Source organism: Echeneis naucrates, chromosome 17 (assembly GCF_900963305.1).
Source record: "Echeneis naucrates chromosome 17, fEcheNa1.1, whole genome shotgun sequence".
NCBI lineage: Eukaryota > Metazoa > Chordata > Actinopteri > Carangiformes > Echeneidae > Echeneis > Echeneis naucrates.
The window spans coordinates 11951218-11964469 of NC_042527.1; the positions used below are offsets into that span (position 1 = coordinate 11951218).

At 39.1% G+C, this 13252-nt stretch overlaps 2 protein-coding genes across 2 annotated transcripts; both read right to left on the reverse strand.

Annotated features, from left to right (window-relative positions):
* Nucleotides 1–165: 165 nt before the first annotated feature.
* On the reverse strand, nt 166–3644 carry cdc20 (cell division cycle 20 homolog). Its single transcript, XM_029525293.1, has 11 exons — nt 3528–3644; nt 3004–3215; nt 2758–2897; nt 2572–2668; nt 2352–2477; nt 2010–2206; nt 1824–1918; nt 1484–1718; nt 1230–1355; nt 998–1115; nt 166–883 (listed from the first exon to the last, which is right to left on the reverse strand). The coding sequence occupies exons 2-11, from the start codon at nt 3191–3193 to the stop codon at nt 705–707; spliced, it is 1503 nt and encodes a 500-aa protein (XP_029381153.1). The 5' UTR covers nt 3194–3215; nt 3528–3644; the 3' UTR covers nt 166–704.
* A 3700-nt stretch (nt 3645–7344) lies between these two features.
* On the reverse strand, nt 7345–11462 carry LOC115058012 (uncharacterized). The gene is made up of 6 exons (XM_029525292.1): nt 11146–11462; nt 10134–10316; nt 9773–10030; nt 9047–9139; nt 8746–8763; nt 7345–8393 (listed from the first exon to the last, which is right to left on the reverse strand). The coding sequence occupies exons 1-6, from the start codon at nt 11210–11212 to the stop codon at nt 8308–8310; spliced, it is 705 nt and encodes a 234-aa protein (XP_029381152.1). The 5' UTR covers nt 11213–11462; the 3' UTR covers nt 7345–8307.
* Nucleotides 11463–13252: the final 1790 nt, after the last annotated feature.

The following is a 13252-nucleotide window of genomic DNA, read 5'->3' on the forward strand; positions in this document are numbered from 1 at the left end:
ATGTGGCCTGCTTATGACAGTAGCAAAAAGAATTAGTCACACTTCACTATTAAAGTCAGATGTTATATTGTATTTGTTAAAACAAAAATGTGTGATGAAACAGTAACATCAGATCTTTGACAGAAAGGGGTAAAAGTTAAAAAAAATAAATAAAATCCAAAATGTTTGTGGTCCACTTGATCTACGTTGTAGTCCCTATAATTTTCCTTTAAGGGGGAAACAGGTTTGAGTTTATATATTTAAAAAAAAAAAAAAAAAAAAAAAAAAAACCCCACACACAGTTAAAACCTACAATTGATTCAATTTGCTCAGTCTTTAAACTCTGCATTGAATGCAATTAAATTTTCCAACTTTGGCTTAGAATAGTTTTAATTTAGATCAAGTCATACATTCAGTTGCAGAATCACATAAAAGTAAACAAAATGTTTATTTATAACCTGGCCCATTGTACACAATTAAGCTCAATTACAACACATGCTAACAGGGTTATAAATACATTTGAGTACTGCTTAAAAGCCAAGAAGCACCACTTACATAGCATATAGGTCTGCCAATATGGTAAACAGAGCAACAACCCAAGATAACCAACAGGGGTGGTAGGATGCCAACTGTGGCTAAAATGCCAGGTGTAAATCTTTGATGATTAAATAAAACATCGGCACAAATTCATAGAACATAGGCAAAACAACTCCTGGGGAATAAAATTATCTGATTGACTGATGTATGACGCTGCTAGTTGATTTGCCCAGTCTTTCCTTTGCCTTCTTCTTAACAGGATCCACTTCGAAGCACTTCCACAAGCGAATGGTTTCATCTCCAGCGAGAGTTGCAATAGTAGAACAGTCAGGACTCATTACCAAACTGAGAACTCTGTCCTCATGGCCTGAAATAAGAGATTCAATTTAGACCAATGAAAGGACAAATAAAATTAGCGTAGTTCACACCAAAGCTTTCTTTAAAGTGCAAGTGATGGAGCAGTAAGGTCTGAACAACTCACCGGCAAGTTCCGTCACTCTGGAGAGAGCGGGATACTTCCAGATGACAACATTGTTGTGGGCATATCCATGGGCAGAGACCAGCTCCTTGTAGTTGGGTGCAAACAGCAGTGATGAAATCTGGAAGAAGGAAGAGAAAAAAAAAAAAAAAAAAAAAAAAAATATTGTGAGCAGGTTGTAACCTCCAACTTACATCACTTCCCTAAGAATTAAGGTCTAGATGCATGTGATTACCTGTGACTGAGTGTCAAGTGAACTGATGCAGGAGCCACTGTTCACATTCCAGATACGGATATGACGATCACTGGTACCACCTCCAGATGCAAGGATATTTGGTTGCCATGGACACCAGGCCAAAGCCTACAAACAAACAATTAAAAAAAAAAAAAAAAAAAAACACAGACTAACATTTAACACCTTTCTGCCACAGAACATGACAATTAATATCCTGTCTTCTCAAAACCAAGCAATGACTATCAGCTGCTTACCTTGACAGCTCCCTGATGCTCAGTCCAGCAGCGGATCGACTGCCCGTTACCAACACTGCCTTCTGGCGCACGAGGCCATACACACACCAAGTTGTCGTTACCTCCACTGGCCAGGTATCGCCCGTCAGGAGACCACTTCAGGCCACACACCTCCTGCGAGTGACCACTGAGTGTGAATATGTGATGGTCTGCCACTCTCACATCATGATGGTGGATGTGTCCTGATCTGGAGCCACTGGAAATAGCATGGGAGGAAAAAAAAATTTGCATTCAACAAAAATCCCTCTGGAAAAAGCTTTAGCTTCAAAATAAGACAGTTTAAAAAAGGAAAAAAAAATACCTAGAAAGCACATAGTCATTCCAGCTTAGACTACCAACTCTAGCTGTGTGGCTGGCCATGCTGCGTAAACGCTTTTGATTTTCAACATCCCACAACTGTAACAAGAAAGAAAAGAAATCATTAAAATAAAAACAGTCAGTGCTTTGAGAAATGTGTAACAACAAGAGGTGGCATCACAACACTGACCTGAACTTTGCAATCGCTGGTGCCGATAGCCAGGTAGTTTCCTTCTTTGGTCCAGGACAATGAGCAGATGTAGTCCTCCTCTCGCTCCATTTTCATGAGAAGAGTGATGTCTCCTTGTGTGGCATCCCACAAGTAAACACTGTTATGAAGTGCTACAGCAAGAATGTTTCGACTGCCCCAGTCAAATAGATTCAGATCTGCAGAAGAAAGACCCAAATCAAGAATTATGTACACTAGAAATAAATTGGATTTAAATTTCAAGGCTGATTTTAAGATTTATTAAATCAAATTAGCAACATGCATGAATACTATTAGCAAACACTTTCTAAATGCCAAACCTACAAAAGTCATTTCGAAGCTCAGGAGCATCCAAGATTCTTTCAGGAGTTGAAGATATGTATCTGGTCTTTGTAGTTGAGGCAGGAGTTGCACCCTGACTATAGAGGACTTTCAAATTGTTTTGATAACCTGTAAATTTGTCAAAAAAGACAATTGTTAATAACCCTCTTTTCCAGGTTAAACATTCATTCTAAACTAAGTAGTGTTGAACACTCATTCTTACCTTCTGGTGCATTCAGTGGTTTTCCTCCAAGATGCAGGATTTTTGCATCTTCAATGTTGTATCCATTCAGGGACATTGACCAAGCTTTCTGGTTTCCCTGTGGAGGACAGGGGTGCCCTGATCAGTAGCCTGCTTAAATTACAGGGAATTATTATGAATGACAGTGAATTAAACAAAATCTCTTACTGATGCTGCTGTTGTGTTTGCATCAACTGGCTCGTTTTCCTTTGCGAGAAGGAAACTTGCCACATCCATTTGTTTGCTGTTTCTGACGGGAATGAAGCGGTCGCCCCCCATCTTCGAGGGGGTCTGTTTTTTAGCTTTCCCTGTGCAAATTACAAAAACCACACACACAACTACAGTTAGCCTTTGCATGGTAAACAATGACGTGTCGACAGCAACAATGGAGCGAGTGCAACAGCGACGCAGTACCTGGAGTTTTGCTGGGCGTCTTTGATGAACTTTGCGACACATTGGCAGATTTTCCAGGCGACAAACCGTTCAGGGTCGACAAGTTGGATGAGCTGGCCTTTCTCTGCCACCTGGCCATGGGAGCATTGGTGATGGGCATGTCCAGCTTCAAAATACTGTGGATGTCGTTCTCAAACCCAAACTGCGCCATCTTATCCAAGTCTGGACACACACTGTGGATGAAAGCAGAACATTATTATTATTATTATTATTATTATTATTATTATTATTATTATCATCATCAATTCTGTTGACAAGCAGCAGTTGAGCTTGATATTTGTTTGCTAGTACTCAGAGTTAAAGTTAGCAGAAGAAAACAAAGAAAGTCACGTTCGCATTTTCTTGGCGCCATCGAAACGTATCAGACACAACGCAGCATTAAACTGTGCAACATTAACAGTCGGGACGAAACGCAAAAAAAAAGTGAGTGTGTAAAAGTGGAGGTGTTTCACTCCGAAACAGACCAACTAACCAAACAAACTCACCTCCGCCAGGAAACGTAGAGCACGGAGAAGCTGTCCGTCTTCAGAAGTTTGAATCTGGTCAAAAAATCCGCCAGACGGTTTAAATGGCTGTTCGCTCCCCTCTGATTGGCTCGCACTGCTATGGTAACGTTACGGATACGCTGCTGTGATTGGCCGACGAGACTTTCCGCTAGCCCGACTTCTTCCGGTCTCCTCCGCAAACTCTAGCGCCCCCTACCAGTGAAGCCTGGGCCGGGGGCTGGCTGCATGGCGTGTGAAATAATAATAACTATAATTAAACAAATCGAATAAAATCCTTGCCACATTTCCTTTAGGCTAATAATCCAGGTAATTCAGTTCATGGACAGCTGATACATTCCTTCGATTGATTTCTGTTAGCTTGAGAAATGGGTTTGAACGTCATGTAGGCCTAATCAGAATTTTGTCCCTTAAAATAGTATCTGAGATTCCTGAGAAAATTAAAAGGCTGGACTAAAATGAAGTACAAAATATGACAGTGCAGCATAAAAAAGAATGACATGTAGTCTGAGTGAAAAACTAAAATTTAAAGTGCTCTGAAAGAGCTCAGTCATAAGCACATGGGAAAAGAAAACATTATTAATCAGGATCTACAATTGTTCAGCTTTCAGGCTGATTTAAGTTCTGTTGGTAGTTTGTTCCAGTTGTGTGCAGCATTAAAGCTAAATGCTGCTTCACCACATGTAGTTCTGACCTAAGTAAGTGCATCTCAGAGCTCTACTAGGTTTACATCCTATTAACATGTTGGTCAATTTTTTAGAACTAAAGTACTCTATGATTTGTTGGCCAACAGCAGAACTTTAAAATCTGTTCTATAGCTAAGGGAGCAAGTGTCCTGGGAGAAAGACGTTAGAACTGGACTAATGTGCTCTGATCTCTTTGTCTGGTCAAAGCACGAGCCGCACCTATTTCATTCTTTTTGGGGGAGTTGGGTCAGAGGACCATTCCATTAGTCAGTTCTTCTGGAGATGAAAGCAAGCTTCTCCTGGTCTGTTTGGGACGTAAAACCCTTCACTCTGGATATGTTTTTAAGCTGATAGAAGGCTGTTTTGGTGACTGATTTAATATGACTACCGAAGGTCAGATCTGAGTCTATCAGCAGGCCAAGGTTTCAGACTTGGTCTTTTTGGTTTTTAAAGACAGTGACTTGAGGAGTTTAATAACAGAAATCCTCCTCTCCTCATTTCCAAAAACAAATACCTCAGTTTAGTTCTCATTTAATTGAGGGAAATTTTGATTAATCCAATTTTTTACTCGCTCCACATGGTGGCACAGTGACTATACTTGACAGTCATCATCTGGGGATAGTGGTAGATGTATTTGATGTGAGTCTACATTAGAGTCCTGAGGCATATATTGGCTGTACAGAAGGGGTCCAGGAAGTGTTACCTGATGAGATCCACATGTCATACCCCCCCACTGTGATCCACAGGGTCAAATGCAGCACTGAGATTCAAAAGGAACAGAAGTGACACCTTGCGCAAATCAGTGCTCAACCTGATGTAATTCAACTCTATATATCTGTACTGTGGTGAGGTCAGAATATTTGCTGCAGATGCGTTTGGATAGAGTTCATAAAAGTTTAAAAAAAAAAAAAAAAAAAGAAAGGCAGCTAGCAAACTTATTAGCTATAGCAAAAAAAGGGTGCAAGTATTGTTGGTGTTCTTATTAATAATTTCAGAAAAGTGTCTAGCCTTGAGTAACTCATAAAATTAAAATTACAAAATTACAACTCTGTGCTTACAGTTTATGATATGGCTAAAGCCTCGCTAGATTTAGCACTGCTGTTCTCATTTGTCACTTTTCCTGACAGAAACACAGGTTAACTGAACATTTGGTTAGCTCTGTAAGTCAAAGACAACATAGAAGTTATCAGAAAGAGCCATGTCCTTAATATCAACAGATGAAATGTCAACACATTTAGAGATAGCCAGATCCAGAGTGGCCTTGAGTGTATGGGTTCTTTCACATGTTGCAAGAAGCCAAAAGTGTCAAGTAAAGCAGCAAGTTCCTGGCATTTCTGTTATTGTCTATGCGAATATTAAAATCCTGTGTTATGAAAAAAAAAAGATGTCAGCAGGGCAAATACTTTCACTGCTTAGCAGTTTAGCAAACTCATAAATGAGTTTGCCAAACAATTCAAATTTCAGTTTAGCTATCAGATAACGTTTTGATAATCTTGCTAGATTGACACTTGTTCATAAAGTTAAATCTGTCTGTGGTGTAAAAAGCTGGCTCATAGGTCATAATGATGTCATCAACTGACAGTAACATGTTGTCTAGTGATCTGATATTGAGTCGAGCTAACCTTGGGGAGACAACAGGAGACACTGCTATGTTTCGAGGTTGGCATGTTATACTCGGTAAATTAGCAGATTTTATTTCTCACCAATTTAAAAATGTTTCCGTCACCTGTCATCACAGGGACTGAGGGGGCCACCATAACTTCACAGGGCTCTGACGTTTCCTGGAGGAGAACATTATTGATTTCAGTATTGCAACCTTGACCTGGCACATATCAGGCAGACTCACAGACGTGATTTATCACAAAGGTGATGACTCAAAGAAGGTGGGGCAGCTTGGGGAGATTTGGTCAATGGTTGTTTCTGGTGTGGTAGAATGGAAATAGATAATGAGGAGCTAAAATGAGAAGTTAAAATAAATGCATATCAACAGGGAAATTTAACATGTTTATTCACACATTCAAAACCACATACTCATTCAACGATTCAGTTCCTCTTTCATCCTCTACAGGACTTAAATTCACTATAGTTGATCAAGAGCAAATGTTCTTCCTAAAGACATTAGCAAGTCAAATAAAGCATTTGTTTATATGGTCTTTGATTTGTGGCCAAGTATTATGATTTGAGAAAATAGGATTAAATTTTTGATTAGTCAGAAACTTTATCAATGACAAAAACAAGTAGCCATATTTTGGATATAATTGTATTTAATGTGTTCTTTCAGAGGAAACATTTAAAATATTAAAGATACAGTACAGTATATAATACATGTAGAGTTCACAATTAGGCAACATAAGGAAATATAATATGCTAACTGAACAGACTTGTTCAGTTATAGCTGAAAAATAAATAAAATAACACTCAGTCTTAATCTATTGTTGTCTTGTTGTCCAAAAACAGCATACACCCATACTAATAAAGTATGTGTACTTTGTGTATTTTTTGTGTTGCGGATAACAGACTATTTGACAGGCAGACCCCAGTATGTCCAGCCGGGGGGCTGCATGTTTGAGACTGGTCAGCAGCTCTGGAGCTCTAAGGTGGGGGGCTCGTGGCCATCAATGGTGTCTGTGTGGAGTTTACTGGGACCTACAAATACCTGTGACTGCATCTGGATGAGAGGTTGGCCTGGTCAGCAAACACATACTTTCTGTACAGGAAGAGGCAGAGCCCACTGTGCTTTTTGAGGAGGCTCCGTTCTTTCAACATCTGCAGATCAACAAACTACTGCAGATGTTCTACCAGATAGTCGTAGTAAAGCTTTGCAGCTGGACAGACTGCTAAGGAAGGCTGCCTCTGTAGTTGGTACAGAAATGGACTCACTGACGTGTTGCAGAGCAGAGAACTCTAACCAGGAGCTCCTTCAGTGACAGGCTGAATTTCCCTCTCGGATCAATAAAATAACCGTCTAACATTTGAATTAGTGCTCCTCTTTAAAATAAAAGTTGATCTAAAATTTCAATTGATTGTTTGAGGTGGTACCTTGGAAAAAGGATTGCTGGTTGAGGCGGCAGATTATGGACTATGATGCCAGTTAGAGAATCAAGGCACTTGGAGAGAGATCTGATCTATCTTTAATAAGATTAATGGACTTGAACAGTAGTGCACAACATATTTGTGTGGTCTGAAAATAAAGAAAGGCAATGAACTGTAATACAACAAATTTGCACATTACAGTTTAAAAAAAAAAAAAAAATAAATTTCCAAATAGTCTGCTATATGGGCATAAGAATTCTAACATGACATTAGCAGAGGCAAAGCATGCTGAACATCATGAGAACTCTGCACATTGAAAGTTAACCAGTAAGTAAATCAACCTTTTGAAATAAGATGGGTCACAATAACAACAAGCTGACTCAAACTCACATTTCCATTTAAAAACACAAACTGGAATAGCAAGGCCCGCTGCTTGTTGGTATAACTGGTCATCTGCCGACTTGTTCACTGACGGCTCTGCTGCTCTAGTAGACGGTGCTGTTGGATGTCTAGATGATGACTTGACCTGTAGGGCTTTTTCACATTCATAATAATTTTGGATAATTATGTAAGACAATTGCCTTGAGCAAATGAGTAAGCTGTTGGTCTAATTCACATTAAGATCATTTTTCCATTTGGTATAAGATTACTAACAGTATAATATAAACAGACAACACCTTTAATTCAACAGAAATTTTTATATTAACACGCAACAGTAAAAAAAAAAAAAAAAAAAAAAAAAAGGAGCACACTGACAATTATATATTCCACTCCACATATTGTTCTGGTTTTTTTATAACATATAAATTGGACAGTCAATTTGCCAAAGACTGGAATACTGCAGGTGGTCAGCATGTCCAATATATATGAATTAAAAACAAAATATACACAATAGCACAACTGTAACTCAGATTGGTTTGTTGCAGTTAGCCATTATATAGCAGTAAGGGTTTTTCTACATTCACAGGAAAGCATTGAACATGGTTAAACCAGTTTGCATTCAACCGCAGAAATTGAGATTATTATTTAACTGGGGCACTGAATTACACAGTATGGTACCCATTGCTATTTGTGTTCGAGCTCAGTTGACTCATGTCCATTGGATAATGTATAATTGAGCCGATAACACCTGCAAACAAAAAGGAGCACCGATTAATTTCAACAATCATTACTGATTAAATCTAAATAGTAAAGAAAAAAAAAACAAAAAAACAACTATACACAGTATGTGATAGATCTTTGGGACTTTCTCAATAGGCCATGCACAACTAGATGACAAACTGCAACCCAATTCAGTCATAAAAGATAGCACCACTGTTAAGTGTGCATTGGTAAATCCCAATGGACCACATGACTGTGACAAACACCTTGGAAAGCAAAACCATGTCAGACCAAAGGGCATGCAGTTGTCAGGTCATACAATATTTTACTCTATCAATCTTACAAATAGTAAAGAGAGAATACAGGTGTTGTTTTCTTACCTCCAGGGTGCCTAAAACCTGGGCAGAGAGGGGGGAAAGACAAAACACATGACTATGCTTTATATTTCTGTGTGACCGTGAGGCTCTATCAGAAATCATGTGACAGGACACATTTTAAAATGAAGCCATGTTATGCTATATTCTACTTCAGCATTACATTGGAACAATTAAACAAATGATTTATGACAACATTAACCATTCAGTGGTGTTAAGGAGACTGATTTTGAAAATGTAACTGATTAAAAGCTATACAATAATTTATTTTTAATTCCAATGGAACAAAAAAGTCTTATCAACTTACCACAGTTTTTGGACAGAAAGAAACTGATGAAGATTAAACCAGTAAAAGCTGAGAGTGCAAGGATTGGGATCAAGATCCGAGGCAAAGGAATTCCTGCATGTAAATATATTTTACATTTTTAAAATACAACTGAGAATACAATGAACAAAAGGATATGGCAGGATGGATTACTTGTCCCCTCATTAAAGTTGTGTTGATTGTGAAACGGATACACTGTTGCTTTTCATTGTCAAAAAAATTCAAATGCGACTGGATTTACAGGTGAGGTACAGAATAAAACCAAATACCCCAGAGTATGGAAGCATTTTATGCATTTCCTGAAAGATTTTCTAGCTGTATCAATGAATTATGAAAATAATAAAATCGCCACATCAGATGTAGCTCTACTGTATACTATTCTGATCATTATTTTGCTCTATTGTTAAATAATTTTATCAACATAGACATTTTTTTTTTTGTGACCTAAAATAATCTTTTTATTCTTTTTATTTTTTATTTTATATATCTTTTATATATCTTTTAACACTGGTTGGTGATACCCACACCATGAACAGCGAGCATATATTCACTGCGAAAAAGAGAAATTGCACTTGGAGCTACAAAGTATTTCAGCAGCTGTTAAAACCTGATAATTAAAAAAAATAATAAATAAATAAAATAATAATAATAATAATAAAAAAAATAAAAAAAACCCCAATGGGTTCAAAAGCCACAATGAAAACATACCTGGCTGTTCTTCCAAAAGTTTGATCTTTCTCAACAGATTGCTGCATTTCTCCTTAAGGCAGGTCTTGTCTGTCTTTGTTTGCTGCAAATCCTCAGCCCACAGCACTTTGAAGGCCAGCGCTTGTGGTACGTGGGCTGTCCAGGTGCCAGTATGGTCCAGAGTCAAGTAAACCTTCCCATCATAGAAAATCTGGTCTGTCCAGTGCAGCTCAGACCCCTCCAGTATACATTCACGAGCACGAAGAACAATGTGGTTTTCTAGGAATCAAGATAAAGACCATTAACAGAGAAAATATTCAACTGACCATAGCATCCAATTGAAATACTTTTGTTTCTTTGTAGAACATGATAATTTTCTTACTAGGCAGTGAAGTCTGGTTGGTATGTATAAGACCTGCAGGGAAGTCATCTGTAGAAATGGTTTGGACAATGTTGTTGAATTTCTGCCTTTCACCAGTGAGAGGGACTCCATTGAACAGCACCTGCTCCTCAAGCTGCTGAGTGCCCACCACTACCCACTGCTGCACCTGAACTATGACAGTCTCTACAGAAGACAACCAGAACAACAAGCACTGAGGACCGACTACAGATTATAGGCCACATGAAGTAATAAACCAAAAGATGCAAATTGTGTTTGGACTTTTCACGGAAGTAACCCCACTTTAGAAATTTTGAAACCAAAAGTAAAAACACTTCCTGATGCAAATGCGATAACTGTGTAGTGGGTATGTGTGGAGCATAACCTTTATGGTATGCTCCACAAATTGTTATTGTAATGCATTTTAAAAATCACTAATATTTTTTTTAAAGTGTATAAAAGTAATTACATTGATCAAATAAATACAGCGAAAGAAAAAGTACTAACATTTGTTCTTTCTATCTACAACACCTAAGCCATCTCATGACCTGAAAACTGACTGCAGTTTCAAGGTAATATTAGCATTTGTTGATGTTTTTCATTCATACAAAGCATCAACAATGAGCTAAAAGCCATCTGTTTACCATAAATAACCAGAGTTAAACCAAAACCTCTCTGCCACTGTCAACAAAACCTCACTTGTTTTAATAAAGACAAGATGTTTATAAGTCCTTCTCGCGTTGCACACACACTTTTGAAATTTAATTAGGTATAAATTCAAAGTTTCAGCGAGAAGCATAGTAAAGTTTTATTTTATCAAAGCAAATACAGCTAGGACAAAGGAAGTCTGGTTTCTTTACTTTGCATCTGCAGCCTGTTGTGAAGTTTAACGAACTTTAAATGCCATCATGAAGAGCAGTAAACAAGCGGTTTTTTTTTTTTTTTGTTTTTTTAGGTTTCGGTTGGTATTTCATAGACAACTCTGGGAAACGATGCAAAAAGACAACCGTCTTACCGACTGGAACAGAAAAAGCCTGCGACAAGTGGAACAAAACGAGCACAAAAACGCCGAGCAGAGTCATTTTTCTGCGTTATCCGGGTTGAAGAAGTCGGGCCGACCGGAGGAAGCCGGAGGAAGCCGGAGGCAGCCGGGTCTCTGGAGGAGTACACGGTCACCTACAGCTGCTCCGCTGATGCAGCTCTGCAGTGGTTACTTTCGTTCCCACCCGTTTTTCTTGGTGTCCCCTGTGTGAGGTACGGGGACCGGTTGGCCCACACCCGCAGATCCGGTCCAGCAGGGTGCGGACTCGGACCCGGACCTGGACGGCGGCCATCTTTCCCCGTACCTGAACAGGTGACCGCAGTTGGCCTGATTAATGCTGATTGTCGTCACCATAGCAACGATTAATGGCAACGGGTGAGGACGGAGCTTAGTTAGAGTATGTTTTATAATATTTAGGATGTAAGAAGAAAATGTCTGAACAACTCAGCACTTGTTCAAACTTAATTTAACGTAATTTTATAGTCCAAATACGCCCCTCCATGTCAGAATGAAACACCGTGTGCTTTATTATTTTGAGCTTTTCATCCTCTTTGGTTATAATTTGGTTGTTTAGGTGGTTGTCTGACACATAATTCCAGCAAACTGGACCAAATCCCAGACCAGACAGAAAGAGGGGCCGGTGGATAAAACCTTATTCATTTAAAAAAAAAAAAAAAAAAGGGGCAAAGCAGGCAAACTGCCAAAGACACTTTGCTGGGATAGTAGGACATTGGTGAAAAACAACCAGGCAGGGCACATTAGAATAATGGGAAATTGCACAAAGACAGAAGACTGTCAAAGCCTGTGCATTTCAAGCACAGCTACAGCAGATGGATGGATTATTATTAGCCAAGACTGAACCCCTCTAGAGATTAGACCAGGCCTCTGGTCCGGTCTTGTCTCTGGGCAGTCCAGTGTAGTATCTGGCCTCTGGGGGGTCCGGTCTCATTAGCCCAGTCCATCACTCACACCACGGACAACTTAGAGTTACCAATTAACCGGCTCCCCAGGCCAGGAACCAAACCTGTGACCTTCTTATTGAGAGGTGACAGCGCCAACCACTACACTACCTGCTGCTCAAGACACGTGGCAGAAAACTGGTAGATCAGCAACCTCCATCTGTATTTTCTCTGGTCCACATGCACACCACAGTTTCAGATTTGTTCACTTTCTGCTGCATATTCTCTGTGTAGGAATGGCTCATTTCATTCGCGACTCTCTTGTTCAGTTGACTCATGGCTGCTGTGCAGGCTTTGTGTAGAAATGAGTGATTTGTTCATGACTCATAATTACGGGTCTTGGGGTCTTTCCTTCATTATTCACAGCAGTAACGTGACCAATGCTGTTACTTGTGAGGAGAGCTTTCTGATGTTAGCCTGACAGTTAACGTTAGCTTTGTAGCTATGGGATGGATGTTTAATTTGCATTTACGCACAGCTTTATAGGAGGAAAGCAAAGAGCATCCCACCCCAAACTCTGTTCAGGTGGAGGAACCCCAGCTACAACGTGGGACACCACAGGCCTGAGAGCATTGACTCTCACATGGCCCACTCCTACAACAGCTTTTCCCCAGTCACAGTCAGACGGGTAGCACAGAACATTAAGGCAGGAAGGAAGAACCCCACCCTTTTGGATACAAGGGACACAAAATTTATTTTGCTTTGGGAAAAATTCCAAGGAGCTTTCATAAGCAAATGAAAAGGAACTGGAAATTCCTTGGTTGGATGCCCATAAATTGTGTCTTAATAATAAGAAAATGTAATTAATGTATTTTGGAAGTCTTCTTAAACTAAACTCGACACAACAGCATATGTTTATATTAAAAGTCAGTAGTAATCCTGTATAAATCTAGCTTACTGTTCAGTTACATTTCATTAAATGACTTAATGTGTGAAAGTGTGGGGCATAACCTTTTAACATAATCGTTAGTCTTACAAGCAATACATTTTATCAGCAAAATTAGTGAGTTGCTATGATAGTCTCTAAATTCCCCTAACCCTTGATCATGAAAACTATTACAAATGATTGAAGTAACTGTGTGATATTTTTTGTCTCTATGATTATCTTCATGCCTCTGTTG

Coding starts and splice junctions, on each gene's coding strand:
- cdc20 (XM_029525293.1), bottom strand. CDS start 3,193: ATGGCGCAGTTTGGGTTTGAGAACGACATCCACAGTATTTTGAAGCTG. Junction 2,669..2,757: donor CAAACACAACAGCAGCATCA/GTAAGAGATTTT, acceptor TGTCCTCCACAG/GGAAACCAGAAAGCTTGGTC. Junction 1,116..1,229: donor CACTTGACACTCAGTCACAG/GTAATCACATGC, acceptor TCCTTCTTCCAG/ATTTCATCACTGCTGTTTGC.
- LOC115058012 (XM_029525292.1), bottom strand. CDS start 11,212: ATGACTCTGCTCGGCGTTTTTGTGCTCGTTTTGTTCCACTTGTCGCAG. Junction 10,317..11,145: donor GGCTTTTTCTGTTCCAGTCG/GTAAGACGGTTG, acceptor TGTCTTCTGTAG/AGACTGTCATAGTTCAGGTG. Junction 10,031..10,133: donor CAACCAGACTTCACTGCCTA/GTAAGAAAATTA, acceptor CTTGATTCCTAG/AAAACCACATTGTTCTTCGT.